Genomic DNA, 27,013 nt, shown 5'->3' with positions numbered 1-27,013 from the left:
CTGCACCAAGTGAGCTTGAGCGACCTTATGTTGAGGCAATGCCAGTTTCTTCATTGGAAACTGATAATTTCATTCGTGAATCTTGGAAAGAGAAAAAGGTTGTCTTATGGGATGAGAGCAAAACAAAGACCATGGGGGAAGGTGTGATCTTATATGTTTTCCCGGGAGACTCTATAAACTTTGACCTATTGGGTAACGATTGCGTTGGTGTGGGTATTGAAAAGAAAGAACAAATTAGAGGAAGTGACTCAGGGTCTTCTATGCAAGATGTCGGCTCTCTCAGCCTAGTAAAGTGGCCCATCAAGCAGATTACCTTACTTGAAGGAAGCCCATTGCAACAATATGTGCCCATGGACCACGTTGCTGGTATAGATGAGTTGGTCAATGATCAAATGTTGAAAAGGGATGATCCAACATCAAAGAAAAGAAGGTACACTTTCATTAACAGGGTGCCTAAACAAAGAGAGCCTCCTCGGGGGGGTCACTCATCATATGTAACCCTATCACATGAGTTCAACAGAAGGATATTTTCTATTCCTAAAATTTACAGAAATAAATATACATAAGGGACTATTTAAAATAGTTTTGGAAAAAATTTACAGATTTGTATAGAAAAGGGGTACATTTTATAAATGAAAAAATTTACAGATAAGGGATTTTAAATATAGGCCTTGAACGCACGTGATATAGAAGGTTTATACATAGTGACCCCCCTGAGATAAAGGATCACGATCATACACCTGCCTCCTTCTCTGGAGATATACAAATTTGCATCAGATGGGCATCAATTCGCTAGTACCACGCTCGTGGGGCCTGTTTCAGCCCGTAAAGTGCCTTCTTCAGTTTGCAGACTTTATCTTCTGAACCGGGGATCTCAAAACCTGGTGGTTGTTCCACATATACCTCCTCCTTGAGATCTCTATTCAGAAAGGTAGATTTCACATCCATCTAAAATGCGGGCCAACTTCCCTAGGCAGCTAAAGCCAAAACACTGCGAATTGTGGTTAGTTGAGCTGTGGGAACAAAAGTATCTTGATAATCAAAATCATGTACCTGTGCAAATCCTTTTGTCACGAGCTGAGCCTTGTACTTATCCAACGTGCCGTCGGACTTGTACTTGGTCTTGTACACCCACTTGGTTCCGATTACCTTGCATTTTGGTGGTCGATCCAGAAGGTCCCAAGTGTTATTCTTCATTATGGAGCCATACTCCGACTGCATAGCCTCCATCCACCTATCATCGCCCTGTGCCTCTTCAAGACACTTGGGTTCATCGGCACGGATCACTTCTGTCATCAAAGCATAGTTGACCAACTGTTCCTACGCCCTTCTTTGCTCCTCTAATCTCTTGGACCGGCGGTGTTTGGATGGTTCCTCCTCAATGGCTGGAGGTTCTCTGCCGTCCAAAAGCTGCTTTACCCACTTCAGGAATGGCCGTTGCCATTGTGGTTTTGTAGGCTCTTCTTCATCTTCTTTGTCTTGAATCCTCCCAAGCACCGTTGGGGGAGTTCGGTCTGCTGTTGGTGGCGGTACTGGATGGATATCCTGGTCCTGGTTGTCTGGGAAGGAAGCATCCTCCTCCAAAAGATTGGCTGTTGTGAGAAGACCACATTGCGGCTTACAATTACCTTCTTGGTAATAGGGTTATAGAGACGGTAACCCTTCGCCTCTTCACTGTAGCCCAAGAAAATACACTTTCGTCTCTTCAGTTCCCATTTGGTCCTGGTAGCATTAGGGACATGCACAAAATAGTCACATCCAAAAACTCTGAAATGTGCAGCTGAAGGTTTCTTACCAGAAAAGGCTTGTAGTGAAGTCATCCCGTTCACAGCTTTCGTGTAGCTACGATTGAGGATGTAAACTCCAGTGTTACATGCTTCAGCCCCGAAAGTCTTTGGCAAATCTTTCCCTTTCATCATACTCCGGCCCATTTCGCAGATGATGCGCATCTTGTATTCTGCTACTCCATTTTGCTATGATGTATGTGGCGGGGGTTTCTGCCTCTTGATTCCGTGACTTTTGCAGTAACTTTCGAATTCAGTCGATGTAAACTCTCCACCTCTGTCTGATCTTAGCTTCTTCACCTTCTTCCCTGATTCTTTCTCGACCATTACATGCCATTCCTTGAACCTACTGAAAGCCTCGTCTTTCATCTTCAGGAACTATATCCATATCCTTCTATTGTAGTCATCGATCAGTGTCATGTAGTAGGAACCACCCAAAGTTGCCGTCTCCATCTTTCCGCAGAGGTCCATGTGAATGAGCTCTAGAGGAGCCTTTGCCCTGCTGGCCTCTTTAGGAAAGGGCTGCCGATGCTACTTGCCCATCATGCAAGCTTCACATACATCGGGCAGATCTGAAACTTCTGGTAGGTCTGCAATCGTTCCACTTTTATGCATCTCCTTCAAAGAATTAAGGTTTAGATGACCAAACCTCTCATGCCACAGCTTGGTGTTCTTCACATCTACTCGAGCACTAAAAGCTGAGAGTTTGTAAATGTTATTGCACCGTGTACCTTTACCAACGACCTTTCCTTGTAGATCCAGGATCTTGCACCATTCTTATCGAATTGAACTTTGAGGTCCTGATCCGTGATCGCAGAAACAGACAACAAGTTCCTCTTGATATCTGGCACATAAAGAACATCGGACAACTGTTTTACAACTCCATCTGACTTGAGAGCAATCGTACCTTTTCCTTTTGCTGGACATTTTGCATCATTGTCGACTGGTACCATGATGTCATTCCCTACCAGCTGTAGAGAGGTATACCAATCCTTCCAACTGGTCATGTGGCGCGATGCACCACTGTCAATGATCCAAGGTTCATCCGCAAGTACATGAACTGCCTCCGTGCAAATCTCCTCAATTGCGATGAACAGCTCTATTGGTACCACTTGCACGCTATTGCTGGACTCTTTCTTCACTCCGTTCTTCTCATCTACAATCTTCTTGCGGCACTCATTCTGCTTGTGCCCTGGGTTGTTGCAATAGAAGCACTTGATCTTCTTCTTTCTCTTTTTATCATCAGAATAAGATGGGTTACTAGAGTCCTTACCCTTACCTTTCTTTGATCCGGTCCAGAAAGCCGAATCTTCTCCCTCCTCATCTTTTGATGCATCTCCTCCTTTAGAAGCATCACGCTGAAATCCTCAAAGTTAAGGGACAGATTTCTGTTCTACGTATTCAGTACCGTAACAAGACCGTCATACTTTAGTGGGAGAATCTGTGTGCACCTTCGTGCTAGATTCTCACTGGTGATGGTGATGCCAATCGCAGTCATCTGATCGCGTAGATTCTTCACCCTGGTGTTGAACTTCTCTGCCGCTTCAAACTCAGACAATTTTTTGTTCATGAGTTGAGTCTCCAGATTCTGAATCCGCGTCTGATTCGTGGTCTCGTGCTGATTTTTCAAGACCATCCATGCCTCCTCCGCTATGGTGACATGTTGAATTAACGCCATGATGGAATCACTAACACTGCAGACAATAGAACACAACGCATCTGCATTTCTTCTTATCCACACGAGATGAGTCCACACGAGAATCTCATTCGTAGTTGGTACTATCTGTTGTCCTGCATTGGCTGGATCCGGTCTCGGAATCAGCCTCACGTCCATCCTAGTAGCAGTGTCCCAAAGCTCATATGCGCTTAGAATGGTCTTCACCTTGAACTTCCAGAGAGGATAGTTAGAGCCGTCCAACTTTTCGCTTTCGCCGAATGGTGGGATTCGCAGTCTTGCGGGCTGGGCCATCTCTCATAATCTGCTCGCAAACAGAAACACACTACCAAATCTTCTTACTAGAGTCCAGGCTCTGATACCATGTAAGAAAATAATACAACGTCTATGCTCAACAAATAATAGGATCTCGTACGCAAGAGAGAAACCAAGATAGTATGGAGAATCAAAAATTTGATTATTGTAGAACTGACACAATAGATGGCACTGCCTCCCAACTGTGCGCTCCTGTGAAAGAAGCTTCGATGGCGTGCTGGAAACAGTAGAAGATGGAGGCTGAATGCTAAGGAATAAGGGTTGCTTAAGCTAGTGATAAAATGGGATTCACGAGCTTACTCTTATATAGCCACCAGTCGTACTCGGTTAGGCTCAATTGGGTGACCGACCCAGTCCGCCCAAAACGGTCGACTGGGGGTCAGTCTCGAAATAGGCCACCGACCATACGATAAAGCCGGTGCGCAAAACAAAGCAACTAACCTACAGTAACCGTTCGCCCCAGAGCCATCCGGGATCATCTGAGGCTCCAAACGGGCCCCCAACTCGAGAGTGGGCTGCCCCGAGAAATGCTCCGTCCACCCTCAGTGCGGTCAGTTAAGGGATGGCTTCCCGCACTTGCATGTAACCTAGTTGGTGGTATGCCAACTCTATCTGAAGCCGTCCGACCATCAGGCCACACATGGCCCCCATCTGGTGTCTAAACTAGGACCTACCGGATAACCGCGCTACTCAAATGCCTTCTCCTCATATGGGGGCTTACAAGTAAAGTTAGCTGGTTCCCGCGTAGTTACACGAGAGTGGAGCATTGATATCTAACATGAATCCCACTAAGGCCCCGCCTTTTGGAATGTTATTGTAGGTATAAGTGTTAGTGTGCATTATGCGTAAATGGAAGCAATGCAATGGTCTCTCCATTATGCGAATTAGTATTTTGTTCGTTCTTTGATTTCTAAGTTGAAGCGAAAGTAGTCCATCATGGTTGTAGATTTGTTCATTGTGGTAGTTTTTGAGAACTATGGCCTTGCTTTTAACAAGGTGGCACAATCACTAAGTCCCCATTTAAAGAAAATGTAAAGTAGCTCGAATAAATATTACAATTCAAATTTTCTAATAACTTATAAAAGAGAAACAAAAGGTGAAAAAGCAAGTAAAGATGAATGAATATGGGAAGACGTACATGAGTGAAAAGAGAAAAGAGATGAAAGAAGGGATAGGCCATTAATATGAGTGACCACTTGGTCATTTTGGCAAGAGACCCTCATTCACATGCTTTTCATGTAAGCCCAAAAACCTCATCACATAAACAAAACCATTTAGGACCCTCACAAGAAGACAAGAGCCTAAACATAAAACTCATTACGTTGGCCTAAACTATCACTAATCCAAACACTAAACACCCATTAACATGGTCAACTCGACCAAATGAACTAACTTTAAAACAATGAACCTGATTATTCCTAGACCCCGCTAAAAATATTAAAAATTTTATGTCAAAGATTTGCGCATTTATTTTCATTGTACCTCGTTTGGATCATTCCATTGATATTGTAAAGAAGGTTAGATGTGGGGACATATGGCACCTCTTTCTAGACCTCCTCTCATGTTCTCGAGAACAAAGAAAAATATAAAATCTAGACATACCAAAAGTTAAAGATACTCCACTATGAAGGATTGATTTATTCATGGAGCACGCATTGTCACTTATTAAAGCTCTCCAAAAGCACATGCACTCTTTTTGACGCTTTGATTTTGAGAAGCTAATTACGAACGAGTGATTGCTCCTAACCATGCACTGTCTCTTCCCTGATTCAATCGTTTGCCTAAACAACTGCCAGTCGTACTCGATACTACTAGCTATGGCGTAGTGAGCATCTAAGCGCTTCACGCTGCTTCATCACTCGTATTCCAGCTTCACATCTTTGATCGAAATGGGAATGCTGTTCTTAGATCTGGGTATTATGGTTACGCTGAAGCTATCGTCGTCTTCGATCCCAAGTTCCTTCAGGACTTCACCAATTCCTAGCCTGAAGTTGGATTTGCGCAGCCTTTTTCCCTCGCCCATCTTCATCCCCAAATGCGGCACGTTGTAGAAGGAACCCGCGTACTCTGAGATTTCATATCCTTCCTTCTCATCTGCATCCGGCAGATTGATATAGACATCGAACTTCACCTTCTCGTCTGTGGGTACTTCTACCCCCTCGAAGACCAAAATCTCCTCTTCGAAATCTGACGCTTTAACCTTTTTCGGTCTCTTCACAAGCGCGCTCACAGCTTTCTCCACCAACTTCGACTCTCTCTCCTTAAATTCTCGGAGAGCGGCTTTTACTTTATCCTTGATCCCTGCCATTGCGACCGATGGGGCGCCGGCCGGACCAAAATTCAATGCAGTTGCGCTACTGCGGGTTTTGGACTTTGGAGCTGCTGTGAGCCAGGGGTTGGGAACGTCCGCGTACTTGTAGCCGAGCTTCGTGGTGTCCAGGGCGTCACCGATCTTCACTCGAACAAGGTTCTTGTTCTCGTCGTAGAAAAGGAAAGTTGCATCTAACCAATCCTTGTCTTTGATGTCCGTCCGCCTCCCACCCAAACCTCTCCACACCTCCCAGAGCCTATCGATGTTCGAGTGGTGGGCAAAGAAGATAGGATCCCGGCCTGCAGAGTACAGAGCTCCCATGTCTTCGTCGTTGGGGTTGTTTGGACTTCCAGTCCATGAGTGCACTGTCCCGTGAGGAATGTTCTCTACAGTACCAGCACCTGGACTAGCTGCATCGCCTTGGCGATATGCTTGGCCAAAGAACAGGGATGGCGTTTTAGCATTGCTTACCATTTGCCTATACATGACGGTGTTATTGGCAGCTAGTTGAGCGGATGCAGACAGACCGGACTCCTGGAAATTGTAGTTGAGATTGATGACAGTTGGTGGCGCATGGGCAGAATTTCTGTTGGCGTTGTAGATGGAGCTTTTTCTATTGACATACATGGGAGGGAGAGTATATCCAGAAGCAGCATCCCAGTTCCAGAAAGGCAAAGCAAATGTGTCATCGTTGATGAGGCTGGCCAACATGCGTTCATGGAAGTAGAGATACCATCTGTGCCAAGGGAAAAACAGCCACGAATTGTGCACTTGGTATTCTGTGCTGGTGCCGTTCTCATCGTAAGCACCATCACAGAAGGCACAATGAACGTTGGCTTGCTGTTTGTACTGGCGAGGATCGTCATCCGGGAGCGCCCGCAGGAGCTCGTAAGCCTTATTGTACTTGGCAATGTAGTCTTGGCTCACAAGGTGGGCAGGTTGGCGGGTATGGAGGCGAAGACCCGCGGGGACGCTGTAGTCGGAGATGGTGGTGGAGACGGGCAAGCAGCAGTCGACGGAGGCGGCGCCGTTGCCGGGGTCGATGGGGGTGGAGCACTGTTTGAGGTTAGGGGGCTGGACGGGGGCGGAGAGGGAGGGGGGAGGGGGGAGGAGGAGGTGGGGGAGGGAGGAGGCAGCGAGGGTGGAGGAGAGGAGGAGGTGGCGACGGTCGAGGTGGGGGGAGGAGGAGGAGGAGGAGGAGGAGGAGGAGTGGCAACGAGGGGGGAGAGGGAGAAGGCGGAGGTGGGAAGGAGGAGGAGAGGAGAGGAAGCGTGAGGGGGTGAAGAAAGGAGAGTGGGAGCTGCCATGAGAAGAGGAAGCAGAGGAGGAAGCGAGCTGCAGGGAGTCCATCGCCATAGCCAGCTGGAGGGAGTCCGTCGCCATAGCGATAGTCAGCACAAGCTTCACAGTCGTGAACGAGAGATGCAAATGCTCAAAAGATCACGCTAATATTTATACCACGTTAACGATAGAGTACGTGAATACGTTATAACGTGTCAGTTGATAAGGCACAGGGAAAGTCCGCCCACGTGCCTTTGGCCTGTCTTCCAATTGTGCACGCCACCTTTCCGGGCGGGACCCACCCTCTTCACACGATCGGGACGTGCCCCGCTTAACTCTTGGGATCAGCCCTAGGGTGCCTTAGCCTTTCATTTTGAAAGGTAAAATCTTTCAAGCACTTCTTGAAAGAAGGGTGAAAAAATACATTTCCCTTCTTTTGAAACTCAATTTTTTTTTCACACTTCCTTCTTTGAAGAACAAAAAGAGAACTACTTTTCTTTTGCATGGTAATATGTTTATCACCCTTCACAACATTAAACTAAAAAGTCCAAAAAAGCACCATCATGTGAAAATAAGTCCAACAAAATAAGTCCAACAGTGAACTAATAAATTTCAACATTAAACAAATAAGTCCAAAAACACCATCATGTGAAAATAAATACATCATGTATATAAAAAGTTTGATGTACAAAGAGTCATGATGCACAAAATTGGTTATAATGTAAACAAAAGGTCATATAAAAACCATGCAAAAGTGCTATATTAGGTTGCAATAAAGGCATTCCTTTCTTCATAGTGCCTCATCTAGAACTTGGGGATTTCAACATTAAACAAATAAGTTCAGAAAATCACCATCATGTGAAAATAAATACATCATGTATATAAAAAGTTTGATGTACAAAGAGTCTGATGTACAAAATTGGTTATAATATAGATAAAAGGTCATATCAAGACCATACCAAAGTGCTATACTAGGCTGCAATAAAGGCATTCCTTTCTTCATGGTGCCTCAGCTAGAACTTGGGGACGCCTTGCCTTCATATCTTTCCAAACATCAAAGATTAAGTTCCAATCCACTTCTTGTACCTGCTGAGGAGCTGAAAGTGAAACAAACATCAACATATCCAAAGTCTTTAATGACAAACAAGACCGATCATTACTTTTAATTCTGTTTTGCTTGGAGAAACCTCTCTCACAGCAAGCAGAGCTTGCTGGTAATACCACCACAATCTGCCATAACTTTTTGAGTGCAGGAAACATTTGTGACCACTCAATTTCTGAGCTACATTGCTCCCATGCATCCAACAACCCCTTTGAAGGATATGCCTAAGCAATACTAAGAATAAATCGCTGCAACTCACCTTCACAATGCTTGGATTGGATAAGTGGTGTACTCCCATTTCCAAACCTGATACAAAGTTGATCAAGATATTGCTTGATAGTGTGTCCCCGAATATCAAGATCTTTGGGATAGTTTTTTGGCGAAAACAATTTGGCTGCATTGAACAAATGGTGATCATGAAACCGTTCATCAAAGGTAGAGACAAGTCTTTGAATGAAAGCTTGAGAAAACCAAATATTCTCCTCCATGCTGACCGGCCTAGTATTATCAAGCAAAGATGTATGCTGTAACACATGATGCTGCATTACTCCATCCTTATTCTTGTAAGATAAAATGCCATTTTGGACTGCTTTTAGAAATCCATTTAAATTTTTGGAATCTTGAGGAAATGAGGCATGCAGATATCGATTCTTCAAGATAGTTAACAACACATCAATCTCTCTCCCAATCATGGATATATCAACATTGTCTGCTTGAAATTTTATATTCAGCAGATCGACTTCTTTTAACACATCAGCTAAGAAGTGGACAATAAATAGAAGCTGAAAGTTCATTGCTCTCTTGTACATTGCTAGGTATTTTTGCTTCCAACATTCAAGCAGAACCGGCATTACCTTAACCAACCTAATCAAAAAAACCAAAATACTAATTATAAGCTAGCTTGCATAAAGTAAAACTGTCATAACTTAATCAACCTAGAAAAATACATGAGCTCACATAAAAAGTAGATTTTAAAGAAATTACCTTTTCATAATAGCACCTCGAGATAACCATCTCACTCCATGGATCCTCAATAATTCATAATGTCTAGGGAAAAATTCCTCCATCAGTATCTTCAATTCTTCCCTTTGCAAGGATGAGTCACCCACCCATTCTCGTACCTTATTTGCAAACGGATCCACGAGTTTACACTCACCAAAACACTCACATATATCTTTGACGACTAGGGCCTCTCTATGGGCTATGCAATGAACGCCCACAAGGTGTGGCACTTCCCTTCGCAGCATTGCAATCAAGCCACTATTTGCTCCAACCATTGCTGCTGCCCCATCTGACCCCATAGCTATCATTTTATTCAAAGGCAATTCCAACTCTTTCAACACGTTTTGTAATCCTTCATACATGGTATGAGCTTTTCCATCTTTTACGCCCACTAACTTGACAAATTTGGTCCATTTCCTCCTTTTGTCAAGAAAGAGATGTACAAAATAAGATGTTTTTCATATCTACGGTCTGTACTTTCATCTACCAATATTGAGTACACCGGGCTTTTTAGAATTTCTTCTTTGAGCTTTTCCCAATAAACCATATAAATGGCTGAAAGAAACTCCTTTCCCGTGGCTGGATTTATGTAAGCAGAATACTCACAAGACAAGGGCATATTCGGAGTCTTCATGTACATGTGGAACCTACACTCATCAGCAAAAGCTTCTAAGGACATGTCTTTTTGAGTTGCGTGATACATGATTTGGATTATACTAATAATCCTTGATTTCTCACTATCAACTTGTAACTCAATATGCTTCTCAATGCTTATTATCTTGTCCTTCTCAATGAAAGCTTTGCGCTGCTTTGCTTGCTTGTGCGACTCGGAAGCATCATGGATAGCTAATGCTTGCTTTTGGACTTTTGTACTACCAAGCTTTGCATATGGATTATTCATGCTCATTTCCGTACAAATAGAGCATTTAACTCTCTCCCTCCCCTCCTCGTCAAACATTGAGTATGACCATGGATACAACAACTTCCATGTAGGAACAAAAGTGCGCAAATAAACTCTCTTTCTACCCCCATCTACTGCTGTACTTTCCCCATCTTCAAAGCCTTCCTCATGCACTCGTACACTTTGTGTAACTATGCCCATTTGTTCCAATAGATGTTGGCGTTTATCTTTTTTGGGCCTTCCCATCTACCTAATGATTCATGCATCCCCAATTACTATTGCATCAGACACGATACTCAAAATAGATATTATCATAACCTTATAACAAAGAAGCTGAAAATAGTAAATTAATGTGTACTGGAAAAGAGGCCTCACTTGGTAAAAACAGTGAAAAAGAGTAAAACTGCAGCTAAATAATGCTCTTCTCAGAGTCTAGTGTCACTAATTGGATAGCTTCAAAATCACACATGATGTCCCTCAAATCTGTAACATTTAACAAAAGGTTCACACTTTCTGTGGGTGCGTGAATTGCCATTACATTATGGTTACTCATGCGGATCACATTATCCAAGGTGCAGATAGCATATTACAAAGCAAATGGAGAGACATGACGATGCCATCCAAACATTAATTTGCAAGAAATTTTAGCCACTTGCCTTTTTGCACGAGCGTCCCAAATCAAGTGAATAAAAAGAAAGATGAGGGAATCATCAATAGTGCTTGCCTACACCATAGCAACGAATTCTGATCAAAGCGAATTAATTGGAAGGGATCGAAGTAATAATTACATTAACTTTGCTAAAATAAACATTCCACTAAACATGCATAAAATCCCATCTGCATCTTACCTTAACAGCAGGCCACAAAGTCGATTGAGCAGCCCTTCAAAAGATCCTCCAGTGTGAGCTCGATAGATCATAGAGTATGAATTAAACTAGTCGAATGAACACTTCATCTCCCTAAAGATTCTCCCCTGCGTGAGATTGAGAATCGAGATGGCTGTTTTGCAGAGAAATATCTCTGTTTGAGTCTATATTCTAGTGCATCGTGACTCGTGAGCTTGCCCAAAAACTGATATTACAGATTCGATAATACAGAAAGCTTTACCTTGATTCACAGCTATCACTCTCACTAGTACCTCGCGCTGTGTCGAGATCTGTTTTCTCACAAATGGACAAAAAGATCGCTGATTCGCTCACATTCTCCTCCGTTACACCATGCAAATCTGCCGTGTTCATTGCCAAGCAGTTCTATTACCTCCAGGCTCCACCTCCTCTTCCCCCCTCGACAAATCCACCCTGCTGTACCCCCCTCTCCTCTGCCCTCAAATCCTCGACCAATATCCAGATTCCAGTGCTCCTAAATTCTGCCAGCTCGCCACCTCCACCCAGACCACCTCCGCTCAAAAGTCCCGCACTCTTGGCCTTTTTAAAGCTTGTGGCTTAAACACCACCTTCACTGAGTCCTCCTACACAGATGCGTCCTCTTTTTATTTGGATGCGCTCTTTGAAGTTTGGCTCTTTGGCTTCGCCGGCAGTTGTATTCCTTACGTTGTTTTGGCCATCATCATCAGTGAATAGCATCTCAGCTCCAATGGCTCGCTTCCGTTCCTCTGAACCTACCCAAGCTTTCATGAAAGCTTGAAGCCTCACACAGGTTTTCTAATGCTCCACTAGCTTTAGTGGGTTTTTGGAGATGTTTCACGGGTTGGAGTAGGAAATCGGAGACATCAGCATGGATATAGAAGGCTAAAGCCTCACTTCAGCAAGGAGGTTGCCGAAAGTCTCATCAGCAAGGAGGCACAACTAGCTTCAACGTGTGTGTCTGTAGCTATTTCAGGGGTTGGTGTAACCAGTCGGGGCCCTAGAGTGCTGGCAGACTGCAGTGCCGTCCAACCTCTGGCATGCCTCCATCGTACATGCTAACCTTCGTCCTGACATTGCAAAACGCTGGCCTTCTTAGACCTGCTGGAAACCAGGCTTAAAGCTTTTGTTCAATCTCAATGCTCATCCCTCAAAATGTTGCAGACAAGCAAGCGTTCCAATTGCCAACCTCCTCTGGTCGAAACCCATACTCATTGATGAACATTCTCCCTGATCCATAGCAGCGGGGTACAGAAGCTTCCCCAAAATTTTGCATAATGCTAGCGTGTCTTGAGACTTGTTTGATCTCTACATTCTTGTGCTCCTCTCAGCTTTGAGTCCTCTCGTCAAAAGAGTATGTTCGTGGATGGCGGCTTGCTTTGCACCTCAACTTGGTCTCATCTTCTTGAGTCACGTGGTCAGGGTCCAGGTACAAGAAATAGGGGAACTTGGAACTTAGAAGTTGGAAGCAGAAGGAAAAGATGGCGCTTCAAAATTTATAGCAAGAAAGAGAGCGAACACACAGTCACTACACAGTACCTACTACCAATAACCACTACCTAATGCCCACAAAAAGTTTGAACACGGTTTAAGGAGCTATTAACTACCTAGTACCCACAACTTCCTGCAATCATCAACTTGACAGCTTGAGCCAATGATTTTTAATTTCTTTGTTTATTTTATTATTAATAATATTTAATCTTTAAAATTTTGAAGGTCAAAAATATGTCCGCCCTTCTTTTGAAGGCCTATAATAAGTGTGTCCTTCTTTTGAAACATAAAAATAATAATGCCTTTCCATTTTGAAGGATAACTTAAACATGATAATTTCATTTGAATGTTAAAAAAATTATCTCCTTCTGAGTTGAAGGATAATTTCAAAAATCACGATTCTTTTGAATGGCTTAAAAAAATTTACCCTTCTCTATAAGGGTAAACCCCCCTTTGAAGGGTGTTGCAACCTTCAAATTTGAGGGCTGCTTGGGATAATCGTGATGCACACGACAATCCAACTTGAGTCTTGATCCAAGCATTTTCACTTGGTTGAAAGAGAAATCTCTAACTCCGCTACTTGTGGAGAGACCTGGGACCTCTCCATCTCAAAGAGCTAGGCATCGTTGATTGGCTATACCAAAATCAGAGCATTCAAGGGACTAGAACCCGATACAACACCAGATGGTAGAATATGATTCGCTGTAAAAGGAATGGCGCATTGGTGCTCTAGTCGACTCCCTCAAAATTCAAGTTGCAAACATGAGCACTAAGGGCACTTCAACCTTGCCTCGAAATTCGTGCGAGCATTCAAAATGCACCCCAGCTTCGCATTTGACGGATCATGTGCACTAGCCCTGAGAGTTGAATAAAATACTGTGGCACATCAAGCCAGTATGTCCCCATGACATTGATAAGTGTATAATAAAGTTGAGTTGGAGCCAGTATGTACCAATTGCAGAAAAAAAAAACTACTATAACTATATCTACTCTCTCTCTTTAAGCCAAGTGTGTCAAGAAATGGTACTAAATAGAGGGATGCAAAGTTATTAACGGGATAACATCAACATTTTGTGATTTTAATGGGAGCCTGTGTACTTGGGATGAGCAAGGAGAAGCCTTCTATGTTTTGGAATTCCATAGATTTTGATTGCACAATTCATCTTTGTAAAGAGCACCCTTATTAATGTGCTAGTGCTGCCAAAGGTTTTTTTTCCAAAGGATAGTAATATGTATGGGGCCATGTGGTCATGAGTCATCCAACCACACCCTTATCTTAGAGAGTAAGTATTGCACATCTCAAGCTTCATGAAATTTCCCTTTCCCAAAAATAACACACTTCTAAAAAAAAGTTTAAGCTAAAAGACTTTTTTTTTAAATGTTAAATTTAACATACCGGATATTATGAGAAGAGTTGGTTAGTCCCATAAAAAAACCCAATACACAAGGAGGCCAAAGTTTGGGCAAAGCCCTAGGCCTACACTAGGAAAGCAAAAGGCATATAACACTACTTCAGAGTAGCATCCTACCTATATCATTTAGATATTGAATAACTAAAGAATGGAAGGCTTCGATAATCTTCACCATATTCAATAAACCACACCTTACGGACTTCAATATCATAATCTCTCTAAAGCTAGGGCCTGGATTCTCACGAAGCACCAGTTGATTTTTGGTGTACCAAATGGAGGAACTGACTACCCCTCTCACAAAGGACCAACAAGCCTGGAGGGTAGAGGGGTACAACTAAAAGCATCCCCTAGCAACACCAGCTTCCAATTGCGATCTATATGAAATTTGGCCATCAAACCCATCGATTTGACCGCTACCTCTAGCCTTGATCAAATACCCCTTAATACGGGACAACACCAAACTAAGTGCTAGCTCTGCTCCATAGCTTTCCCACATAAAGCAGATAAAACACTCTATTCAAAATTTTTGGACTTTCTCTCTTGGTTTGGACTTTTTTTTGGAGCATATCCTCTCCACTCAACTTCACTTAGTGAACTAAAAAATTGGGTTTTTTGAGAACTTAATGGATCACTTATATACAAATATGGCCTTATTAAGCTAGTAAAAAGTCAAGTGGTAACCTCTAATTTTAAAAAAAATGGCTCGCTGAAGCTATAATTCCCAAACTCATGCATGGTGCCCCCATCCAATAACTATAATAATAATAATAGTAGTCTCCTAACTCAAGTTCAATTTTAACACTCTGAAGTGAAAATATGACACCATATGAAAAGAGTTTGTTGAATTCAACATATAAGTGGTGTATAGATACACCATTTTTTTGAAAAAAAAGAGTTTGTTGAATTCAATACATAAGTGGTGTATAGATACACCCTTTTTTAAAAAACAAACCATACAATAAATTTTCTTATTGGTGGTGTATAGATACACCATTTGTATGGAAAAAAGCATACAAAACATTATCTTATGCATCTGAATCTCGTTTAGAGTCATCAGATTCATGTAATGTATTTGAGCTTGATGGGTCAAGTCTTGCCAAATGATGTTTAATATGGACACGACTTGGATCAGGGATTGTGATACATTTTTTAACATTGTATCCATGCTTCTTTTTAAAACTTCGTGTCCTCGATTTCCAGCAATGAATAATGCTACTGACTTCCACCTCTGTTAATCCCTCATTATTTGGAACCCATTCACGTTTCTTTTGCAAGCATCCCTCATAGAGTTGTTTTATTGTATATCTTCTCGGGAGATTTTTTAATGGCTTTGGTTCATACCATAAAGCTGTAAATGTTATAGGAGTTCCCTTGTCATCCCTTTCTATCTTTGTAACCTTTACAACCCAAATTGGGCCACCTTGGTCATCCAACTCTGAACTGAACCCGGATCAGATGCCCAAACTGCAACAAATAGATCCTCTTCAATCTCATTACATGGTATAAACTCTGGTAAGGGTTTGTCTCCCTTCCTGCCACAATATTTTCGAGGTAAAAGGCATTCCTCTGCTTCCTCCATATCTACTAACATATTTATATCCAAAGGAAAACTTGGTGACCTAGCTTGTTCCGGCCAAAAGGATTCAGAGTATTCAATGCTCATTAAGTTTTCTTGTCTTTCTAAAGATTGGATAAGTGCTTTAGTTGATTTAATTGTCTCCAAATTCTTAGTTGATTGCTCAGGATATTTCTGCATCATACTTTGAAGATGTTTAATGAAGGCTTTCAAGCCTTTCATTTCATCTATGTCAAGTGATTTGTTTTTTGCAAGAACAAATCTAGTTTCCTCCAATGGAATTATTCGTTGTAATAAAGCATATGACTCACTCCATAAATGATCTCCATCTACTGAGTAGTGCTTCCATTGCATCACTGGAATATTGTTATGCATGTGAAACCGAAAGTAGTGTGGATTTGTGTGTCCTATTAGGGCATCATCTCCTGCTTGTAAATGTGGCTCTATAAATGCTCTCCAATCTACCATCCTCTCTAAGATAGCCACTTTTGATTCTTCCTTGCGAGAACCTCCAATTTTTTTCCCAATTCAAAATAGCATATCCTCCATTGTCAAAACATCCATTGCCTTCAACTCACCAGAGATAACACTGAAGATTTGATCTATGTCTTCATGTGTATGGCCGACAAGAAGAAAGCCAACTTCCACTTCTTCAAATATTTTCAAACCAACCAACATAGAGCATAAAGCAAATATATATTTATTCTTGTTCTCTCTCCAACAATTATCAGCTTGTACTTGTATTCGCAATGTGTTAGGCAAACATCCGCGAGCATCTCTGACCTTTCTTATTGCTTTCATGATTGATGTAACAACCTGGTTACTATCATGGTCATGCAAACTATCAATCCATACATCACAAAAGATTCGGTATCCATGTACTAATACTCCACACAAGTGTGTTTTTAGTCCACGTTTGCCCTCCAATGCCGGTGGGATACGTCTATATCGTGGCAAAGTGGTTGTATTCTGGTCCATGCCATCAATGGTGATGCACATGGACTTATCGACATGTGAAATAGCTTTCTCTCTCCAAGAAGCATACAACTTTCGAGCATCCTGCACTTGACGTAAATGGATTGATCGCCATTTAATATATCTTCCTCGCTGCTGCTCACATTTACTATGTTCAATGGCATTTTTTAATTCATCACATGTCTTACATTTTGACATCCTTTGCTTTGATGGTGTCTTCACATGGCAAAAATCTCTACGCCAAATTTTGTACAAGGTTGATCGTGAAATCATGCTCTCGTCTCTGTCTTGTAAAGTTTTATTGACAGTCTCTAGGACGACCTTCTTTGTCATTCCCAAAGGAAGATGTTGTTGGCATTCGACACGTCCATCTAGCATTTTTGTTGAAGATGAGGCTGTGGTAATGCATGGTCTTCGAGAACTTGCTTTAATGTTGCGGTTGCATTCATGGTGCTTCCATGGCATTTAAGCTTGTAGGTATTTCCATGAATTGTATGAATAACTTTTTCTTTCACCTCTACCCAGATGGTCCAATATGTGCCATGTGATAGTCCAGTTAACCATTGATATCCTCAATTGCAAATGGGTCTCCCATTAACCATGGGTTTCAATCTAGGTTTACAGTGTCCTGTGCTCAAATCTTGATTAGTGCCTTGATGAAGAAAGCATGGAAACTCTTGAAGAAGATAGTTATGTCTATTAGGTGCTGTCTTACTCCAAATACCAAGGCATATGGCTGCACAATCATCTTTCCCAACTTTTCTAATGCAAAGTCTCTTGCAACAAACTCGCATAAGCATCCTTTCCATATTCTCCTCGGATAGCATCACATGTCTCTTTGGTTCTGGAATTGATGCCATGATTCTTCGCCTCTTCACACTCACATACTTTCTTTTTGTAAATAGTGTCTTGCGTTTTCTAGTTGTAAGACCATCAAACCTCGAATCCATTTCCCTTAAATCTTCATCTTTATAATCAAATGCTGTGTAGGCTTGAGAATTATTTGATACCTTATAATATCTTGGAAATGGCAATCTCGTCGACATGTTCATTGATGTCAATTTGTTGCCAATGCCTCTTGAATCTTGTGGTTGAACTGTTTCTCCTTTGTAACTCAAGATTCTCCCATCTATATTCTCTGGCATGCTAGCAACAATATTCTCAGATTCTCTGCCCCTTTTGCCTTGTATTCTAGTGGTAACATCATGATCATTGTCACTAATATCATCAATTCCTGTTATTGCATCACTTATCCCATTGATCTTTGCGTGTATTTTTCTTTGTGGTCCCATCTTATTATTCTCAACACATCTTCTGTCTTTTATATCAATAAGCATGTTTGAGTCACTTGCAGCACAAGACAAGTCTTCTATACCAGTGAGCCTGTTCGAGTCACTTGCAACACAGGATAAATCTTCTATACCAGTGAGCCTGTTCGAGTCACTTGCAACACATGACAAGTCTTCTATACCAGTGAGCCTGTTCGAGTCACTTGCAACACAAGACAAGTCTTCTATACCAGTGAGTATATTTGAGTCACTTGCAACACAAGAAAACTTTTCTACATCAACATCTGTTACTATAATGTCCTCGATACCTGTGAGCATGCCACTATGATACTCTTGATTACTACTATAGCTTCTTATCAATTTGGATCCCATTTGTGTTATAGTCTTTTTCTTCTGATAATATTCTGTTGTGTCTTCCATGACATTGAAGGAAACTGTCTTGGGCAAACTTGATTTCAAGAAAGCTAACCCCCATTTACAAGTACTATGAACTTGTAGTTGAGACGTAGTATTATGGACGTCTAATTGTGAAGTACTATCCATTGCATTTTGAATGACACCTGCACTAGTCAACTTAATTATCTCCACTATATACAGAGAAAACTCTGAGCATAGCCCTTAAAGTTGCCAATTGCTAAAACTTCTCCGGAGCGAGATAACATCTGTACTTTTTTCCCCTGGATATAAGTTTTCTTGATATCTTGAAAGTATGTCTTTGGAACAATTTCGTCTTGGTCCCAGAGTGTTCTGTGTGCTTGCATATCAAATATGGCACATTGTAAGATATCTTCCAATGTTTCAAAGTCTCCATGTGGATATTTTAAATGTACTTCAGGATTTACAACGTTGGTGATTATCACTACACATCTTCTCTCACCACAACGTTGAAAATGACATACATTCATAGGATCAAGACTATGAATTCGTCCAAAAGCCACCACTTCATTCTTCTTATATAACACCACATCCATACCCTCTGTTAGGGTGAATACCTGTTTTATGTATAAAAGTAAATTAGCAACTCAAAATGAACATTTAATAAATAATCATTGAGCTTATTATTACTTAATAACTTCTATATCAAAACTAGCAGAGAAGGCATTAACCTAAACCCTACATCCTAAACTTTAAATAATTAATACCAAAACATCTTAACCACCGTAAATCCTAAACTTTAAACATTTAATTCCTAAACCCTAAATCCTAAACTCCTAAACAATAAATCCTAAACCTTAAACCCTAAACTCTAAATCCTAAACCCTAAATCTTAAATCCTAAACCCTAAATCTTAAATCTTAAACCCTAAACCTTAACCCTAAAATACAACCAAAAGTTAATGAATTTTTTTAATTTGTGCAATAGGTTGGATATATCCCCCAACTTGTTGCTTGAGCAACCGGTTGGATATATCAAGCAAGAGATTGGGGGATATATCCAACTTATTGCACAAATCAAGAATTTTTCTTATTTGTGCAACAATTTGATATACAATTGGGAAATATATCCAACCTACAACTGAAAAATCTTGATTTGTGCAAGGTTGAGCAGTAGTTGGATATATCCCCCAAGCAACAGGTTCAACAGTTGGATATATCCCCCAAGCAACAGGTTGGAGGCCGGTTGGGAGTATATCCAACCTGTTGCACAAATCTAGAAAATTCTAGATTTGTGCAACAGGTTGGATATACCCCCAAGCTCAAGCAACAGGTTGGGAGATATATCCAACAACAGGCCTCCAACCTATTGCTTGGGGGATATCCAACATGTTGCACAAATCGAGAATTTTCTTGATTTGTGCAACAGGTTGGATACACCCCCAACCTGGTTGAGGAGTATATCCAACATGTTGCACAAATCGAGAATTTTATTGATTTGTGCAACAGATTGGATATACCCCCAACCTATTGCTTGAGCAACAGGTTGGGGGTATAATATACTCCTCAACTTGTTGCTTGAGCAACAGGTTGGGGGATATATACCCCCAACCTGTTGCTCAAGCAACAAGTTGGGGGGTATATCCGACATGTTGCACAAATCAAGAAAATTCTCGATTTGTGCAACACGTCGGATATACCCCCCAACCTGTTGCTCGAGCAACAGGTTGGAGGATATACCCCCAACCTGTTGCTCAAGCAATAGGTTGGGGGGTATATCCGACATGTTGCACAAATCAAGAAAATTCTCGATTTGTGCAACACGTCGGATATACCCGCCAACCTGTTGCTTGAGCAACAGGTTGGGGGATATGAATTTTCTTGATTTGTGCAACATGTCGGATATACCCCCCAACCTGTTGCTTGAGCAACAGGTTGGGGGGTATATCCGCCGATGTGTTGAACAAATCGAGAATTTTCTCGATTTGTGCAACAGGTCGGATATACCCCCCAACCTGTTGCTCAAGCAACAGGTTGGGGGTATATCTAACATGCACAAATCGAGAAAAATCATAAAATTTTGATTGTATTTTAGGGTTAGGGTTTAGGGTTTAGTATTTAGGGTTAAGGATTTAGGGCTTAGGATTTAAGATTTAGTGTTTAGGGTTTAGTGTTTATGATTATATTTTTAGGGTTTAGGGTTTACGATTCCGGGTTTAGGGTTTAGGGTTAAAAATATAGGGTTTAGGGTTTAGCTTTTAGGGTTTATGATTATTGTTTTAGGGTTTAGGATTTAGGTTTTGAGGTTTAGTATATAAGATCATGAGCTTAGAGTGTAGAATCTAGGGTTTAGAATTGAAAATTAGGTTTTAGAATTTAAGTTATAGGGATTAGGATTTAAGGTTTAGGGATTATAACTATTATATAAGTTTAAGAGCTTAGATTATATAACCTAAGATTTAGGAAACTTTAGGATTTAAGATTTAGGGTGTAAGATTTAAGATATATAGACTATATAAAATATGCATTCTAAAGTATTTAGTTTCGATATATATAGACTATATGTTATGCTTTCCAAAGTGTTTTGTTTATAGGTACGATACATTGCAAAGGCTTTACTTTAAGTAAGTATAAGTCTACCTAGTCAAAGTATCCTACTGATAAGGGACAAGCACATAGGCTAAAAGCACACCGATTCATATTTTTTTACATTCATGCTGCATGGTGTATCAAAAGGTACGATCCTTTGCAAAGGCTTTACTTTAAGTAGTTACAAGCCTACCTACTCAAAGTATCCTACTGATTAGGAACAAGTACATAGGCTAAAAGCACACCGATTCGAAGAAGTGATGTATGCACACTGATTAGGAACAAGTGCATGGTGTATGAGAAGAAATGAAAAAGTATTTGATAAGAAATATTCGAAGAAATATATATTCCATATCATGGACATTCTAAGAAATATGTATTCCATATCATGGATACCATGGATATCTGGTGCTTGCTAAAGTAAAAAAAATGATATGGATGCAATGATACTGTAGTCTTCTAGATTCTATGGTTTTAAATACTTACCTTACAAATACATTATCTAATTTTGCATTCTTTTGACTAACTAACAAGTATTATACACATGGAATCATGGATATCTGATGGTTACTAAAGTAAAAAAATGATATGGATGCAATGATAGTGTAGTCTTCTAGATTCTATGGTTTTAAATACCTACCTTACAAATACATTATCTAATTTTTCATTTTTCGACTAACTAACAAGTATTATACACATGGAATAATAGCATACATGCTAAAAGTAAGTGTGTAAATTTTAATATTTTCTTAATTTTAAAATTAATTTAATTCTTTTATTGACTACTTTTTAAAATTGAAAGATTATTAGTATATAATCTACATAATTTTAAATGTTATTAATGTATAATATTAATTATTTATATATTTATTTAAATTTATATAATAATTAATTTATATTTATATTAGTTTTTAAGTTAATAATGTATAGAAGAGCAATATATTTACTAATTCTTCATTGTTTTAAGACTAAGTATTATATAAAGCACATATGCTAGAAGATCTCCTTTTAACTTTTTTCTTAAATTAATGTATTTATATATTTATTTATATAATAATTATATAATAATTATATTAATTTATAGATTAATAATATATATTTTTAGCAAAATTATATTTTAACATTAGTTAATAAAAATTTATTACATTATGGGATAAAAATATTATAAATGGATTTCTTATATTAATAAAGTGTACTGAGAAGAGTTTTTTGAAAAGATTTATGATAAAATTTTGTTTTGGAGTTGTTGCGTGCGCAATAGGTAGGGAGGTTTGAGTGCTTTTGAGGTTGAGAGAGAAATGTGTTATAGATTGTTTTTTTTTTTAAAGGAGTTTTTTGGAGAGATTTATGATTGAATTTTGTTTTAGAGTTGTTGCGTACGCAATAGGTAGGGAGGTTTGAGTGGCTTTGAGGTTGAGAGAGAAATTTGTAATAGATTGTTTTTTTTGGTTGATGAGTTTTTTTGAGAGATTTATGATTAAATTTTGTTTTAAAGTTATTGCGTATGCAATAGGTAGGGTTTGAGTGTTAAGTTTTGTTTTGAAGTTGTTGCATACGCAATAGGTAGGGAGGGGTTGTGAGAGTTTGAGTTAAAGAGGAAAATTTGTGGAAAAAAAGAATTAATGCTTAAAATGGTTTTTAAAGTTGTTGCGTACACACAAGTTTTTGAGAAAAAGATCGGATTTGAAAAAAAATTCAAATTTATAAAAACTTGATTCTTAGAAGTTCTTGCGTACGCAATAGGTTAGAAATGAACTCACCTCTTGCAACATTTTGAAAATTTTTGCGAATCCTGCAACAGGTTGATGAGAGGAGAGAAGCGTGGAGTGTAAACGAATGATCTTTGAATGAAAGAGAGGATGAAGAATGTTCTACTTATAGTGAACCTAAAAGAACTAAAAAAACCTTAAAAACTAAAAAAAGCTGACTTGACCTAAAAGCTATCCATTTCCTATAAAACTCTACTTCTCCTCATTCTATCTCACAACTCTCATATTCTCTCTCACAACTCTCCTAGAGCTCCACCACCTCTCCACTCAGGTACTCCCTCCCTCCCTCTTCTCCAACTTCCTCTCTCCCCTCCCCTTCCCCTCTCCTCCCGCTTCTCCTCTCCCTTCCCTTCCCTTCCCCTTCCCCTCTCCTCCCTCCCCAAGGCCCCTCCCCCTTCCTGCTCCCTCCTCCTTCCCTCCTCCTGCCCCCTTCCTTCCCTTCCCCCTGCCGCTTTTCGTCGCTCTCCCTTCCTCTGCCCCCCTCCCTCCACCCTCCCCCTCCCTGTCGTCCGCCCCCCTTCCCTCCCCTCCGCCCTCCCCACGCCCCTCTTCCCTACCCGGTCCCCTGCCGTTGACCCCTCCGCCCCCCCTTCCCTCCCCTCCGGCCCCTTCCCTCCCCTTCCCTCCGCCCTCCCCCCGCCCCTGCCGTCGACCCCTCCGCCCCCTTTCCTCCGCCCTCCCCACGCCCCCCCCGCGCGCCTGCCCCCTACCGTCGACGGTAGGGGGCGGGCGCGCGGGGGGTGGGCGGAGGGGAGGGGGGGCGGGCGCGCGGGGGGCGGACGTGGGGAGGGCGGAGGGGAGGGGGGGCCCGGGCACGCGGGGGGGGACGTGGGGAGGGCGGAGGGGAGGGGGGGCGGGCGCGCGGGGGGGGGACGTGGGGAGGGCGGGCCGGGTGCGCGGGGGGGGCGGGGGGGGCGGGGGGGCGGAGGGAAGGGGGAGGGCGCGCGGGGGGGCGGGGGGGCGAAGGGAAGGGGGAGGGGGTGTGGGGGAGCGCGGGAAGGGGAGGGGGGGTGAGGGCCGGGGAGGGGAGGGGGGCGATGCCCCCCCCACCTGTTGCGCACGCAACAGGTGGGGGAGGGGCATCGGCCCCCTCCCCTCCACGGCCCTCGCCCGCCCCCCGCCCCCCTCCCTCGCAACTCCCCCCTCCCCCCCTTCCCTGGCCCCTCCCCTCCTCACCACACGTCCAAGGGGGGCGGGCGAAGGGCGTGGGGGGGGGCGTGGGGGGCGAGGGGGGCGGGGCGAGGGGGGGCGGAGGGAAGGGAGGGTTGGGGGGAGCGCGGGAAGGGGAGGGGGGGCGAGGGGCGAGGGGGGCGGGCGAGGGCCGGGGAGGGGAGGGGGGCGATCCCCCCCACCTGTTGCGTGATACCAATTGTCAAACTCTCCTATTCTAGCCTCTACTGCAGATCACGGGAGCAGCACCATGATTCTCCTCCCAGCCAATTCTTGCTAAGGCTCACAAGCGAGGCAGAGATCTACGTTACCAAAATCCACATGAATCATTCTCTTCTCTTCTCTCTCTAGCCTTAGCAAACCCCAAATCCCTAGATAGATCTAGATGCCACATGTCATCTATATAGGGCCTTCCTAATGCAACATTTCACCCCTCTCTTGGGATGCATTTAATTCCTTGCCCCTAGGCAATATCTCAGCACTAGGCCCTTGGTCTTAGATCTATCTAGTCTGGTGCTATCAGCCCTCACCTAGGACCTTGACATTAAATCCCTCCCGATCATTTACATGAAGCGCAAACACATATATTACAGAGATAGATCCTTTAAGGGAAATGTCGACTGATTCTTCCGAGGTCATGCTACCTCGGCTAGAGCGTAACATTCCTTCCCTCTTCAGACATCAGCGTCCTCGATGATAAAGTCTGGGAACACTCTCCACAACTGATATACGGATCCCCCCACCTGTTGCGCACGCAACAGGTGAGGGGGGGCATCGCCCCCCTCCCCTCCCCGGCCCTCGCCCGCCCCCCTCCCCTCGCCACTCCCCCCGCCCCCTTCCCTCCGCCCGCCCCCCCCCCTCGCTCCCCCTTCCCTTGCCCCTCCCCTTCCCTCACCACACGTCCTCGCCCCCCCCTTCCCTTGCCCCTCCCCTTCACACGTGTGGTGAAGGGCGTGGGGGGGTGTGGGGGTAGGGGGGCGAGGGGGGGGCCGGGCGGAGTGCGTGGGGGGCGTGGTGGGGTAGGGGGGCGAGGGGGGGCGGGCGGAGGGCGTGGGGGGGAGGGGCAAGGGGGAGTGGTGGGGCGGGATGGGGGAGGAGGGGAGGGGGGGCAGGGGAGGGGGAGGGGAGGGGGAAGGACAAGCGGGCGAGGGGGCGGGCGAGGGCGAGGGAGGAGGGGCAAGGGGGAGGGGAGCGAGGGGAGAGGCGGCGGGCGAGGGGAGGGGGAAGGGGAGGGGGAGCGTGGGGAGGGCGGGGTCGCCCCCTCACCTATTGCGCACACAACAGGTGGGGATCCCCCACCTGTTGCATGTGCAACAGGTGCGGGGAGGGCAAGGGGAGGGGCAAGGGGAAGGGAAGGGGGTGCGTGGGGAGGGAAGGGGACGGGCGGAGGAAAGAGGTGGGCATGGGAGGGCGAGGGGCGGGTAGGGAGACATCGCAAGGTGGCCAGCACATTGCAAGGTGGCGGGGTGGTGATTGTGGAGAGGGAAAGGGGCGTGGGGCAAGGGGAGGGAGGGAGCGCGGGCGGGGAGGGGGAAGGGCTCACCTGTTGCGGGGCAGCAATGCCCCTTCGCCTCCCCTCCCCGCCCGAGCCCCCTCCGTCTCTCCCTTGTCCCACGCCCCCTCCTCGTCCCCACCGTCGTCCCCTCCCGTCCCGTCCCCTCCCGCCCCCTTTCCCGCGCTTTCTTGCATCCTTTAAAATAAAATAATTAAAAAGAAAAAAAAAATATTTTAAAAATTAAAAATAAATAAAACTTAAAAGAATATTTAATTAAAAATTTATTTAATATTTTGAGTTTGAAAATCATTGTATTTCTCATTTTATATTTTTGATTGTTTTTCAGAAAACTATAGCTTCCATGGCTTCCAGTATTGGTTCCAAGGTGTCTTTCAAATACCTTGAACATGCTTGGTATTTTATGGAGCGCAAATCAAAGTATTTTTTGGTGATCACTTCAGAGAACATATCAAGCCCGAAATATTCTGCAGAGGCAGTAAGAAATGGTGGCATGGTATCAAACATCAATATTAAAGAAAACAATTTGATAGAAATTGTGTGCTAAGGAAAGAATGACGAGGTGGTTTACAAGTTACGAGTTACTCCGAAGCACTTCTTGAAGCCATTACCAGATTCAATTGAGGGATCCCAAGAATTACTTAATGCCTTAGAAGCATTGAAGAAAATGTGGGATGCATTTCCAAGTGGTGGTGTTGAACCTTCAACAGCACCAATATCTGTGGCGGTAACTCTAGTAACTCCAACAAGTGTAACTACAGTATCTCCAAGTGTAACTACAGTATCTCCAACTGTACCTATGCCATCGACTGCTGCAACTACAGGAACAAGAAGGAGTGATCGTGGAGCAGACTCAAGTGCTATAGCTATTCCCAGAAAGAGAGCAAAAATAACTCCTACTCCACGTGGAGATCGCTCAAGTGCAGGCTATTTAAAACCAGGTGAAAAATTGGATAGCGATGAAGAGAAAGATCAGCAAGAAGAAGATACAAGTCTCGAAGACTTTTCTATAAGTGTGGCGGACTCACATCCTCCAGAGGATGAGGGATACATTTGGGGATTTTCACAATTCAGCGTGGCCACAATGCTTATTGATCGAGCTTCATTGTTCACAAATCAAAGAAAGCTCGATAAGATATTTGCACGCAAATTGTATGAAGATACAAGGAAAACAAGAACTCTTGTTGCCACTAATATCACTCTTCGTCCTATGGCGTTTAAGAGACTTCAAGAAGATGATCCTACATTGCCTAATGTCACATTTCAAAAGCGCGTGGACTTTCTTGATGCTTTTGAGAACTTTAGAAGGAGTGACTTTGTTCGTGGAGAGGCTTTGTACCAAAGCCGATATGGGAGTGACATCGAGAAGAGATACATGCTGGCAAAGAATAGATTCTTAGAAAGATGCAGGTTTGAGCCCATTGATGGGCAACACTTTTGTGAGGCTTGCAGGATCGCCCTTGATGAGGGAAGAAAAGGAAACTTGCCACAGATTGAGTGGATGGAAAAGTTTCAACGGGTCATTTGTCATATATGCATATTTAATGATGACTCGAAGTACATTCTAGAATCAAAGAGGCTGAATTCTGCTCCATTTAGGTTGAAAAAAAGCTCTTCTCTT

At 43.0% G+C, this 27,013-nt stretch overlaps 2 protein-coding genes across 2 annotated transcripts; both read right to left on the bottom strand.

Moving 5' to 3' along the window:
• Positions 1–5,240: 5,240 nt before the first annotated feature.
• Positions 5,241–7,506, bottom strand: LOC147891071 (polyphenol oxidase I, chloroplastic-like). The gene has a single exon (XM_087389863.1). It carries the CDS (start codon positions 7,466–7,468, stop codon positions 5,630–5,632), a length of 1,839 nt encoding a protein of 612 aa, XP_087245989.1. The 5' UTR covers positions 7,469–7,506; the 3' UTR covers positions 5,241–5,629.
• Positions 7,507–8,365: 859 nt separating this feature from the next.
• LOC147891070 (uncharacterized) lies at positions 8,366–9,832 on the bottom strand. The gene is made up of 3 exons (XM_087389140.1): positions 9,453–9,832; positions 8,728–9,332; positions 8,366–8,463 (listed from the first exon to the last, which is right to left on the bottom strand). Exons 1-3 carry the CDS (start codon positions 9,830–9,832, stop codon positions 8,366–8,368), a joined length of 1,083 nt encoding a protein of 360 aa, XP_087245266.1.
• Between the last annotated feature and the right edge of the window lie 17,181 nt (positions 9,833–27,013).

The sequence above is a fragment of the Dipteris shenzhenensis genome, chromosome 18 (genome assembly GCF_047967505.1).
Source record: "Dipteris shenzhenensis isolate YYH24624 ecotype China chromosome 18, Dip_SZ_1.0, whole genome shotgun sequence".
NCBI lineage: Eukaryota > Viridiplantae > Streptophyta > Polypodiopsida > Gleicheniales > Dipteridaceae > Dipteris > Dipteris shenzhenensis.
The sequence above is the reverse complement of the archived record's forward strand: the minus strand, read 5'-3'. Positions and strand labels throughout refer to the sequence as shown.

Coding starts and splice junctions, on each gene's coding strand:
- LOC147891071 (XM_087389863.1), bottom strand. CDS start 7,468: ATGGCGACGGACTCCCTCCAGCTGGCTATGGCGATGGACTCCCTGCAG.
- LOC147891070 (XM_087389140.1), bottom strand. CDS start 9,832: ATGTATGAAGGATTACAAAACGTGTTGAAAGAGTTGGAATTGCCTTTG. Junction 9,333..9,452: donor CGAGGTGCTATTATGAAAAG/GTAATTTCTTTA, acceptor TTTTTTGATTAG/GTTGGTTAAGGTAATGCCGG. Junction 8,464..8,727: donor CCAATCCAAGCATTGTGAAG/GTGAGTTGCAGC, acceptor TTTCACTTTCAG/CTCCTCAGCAGGTACAAGAA.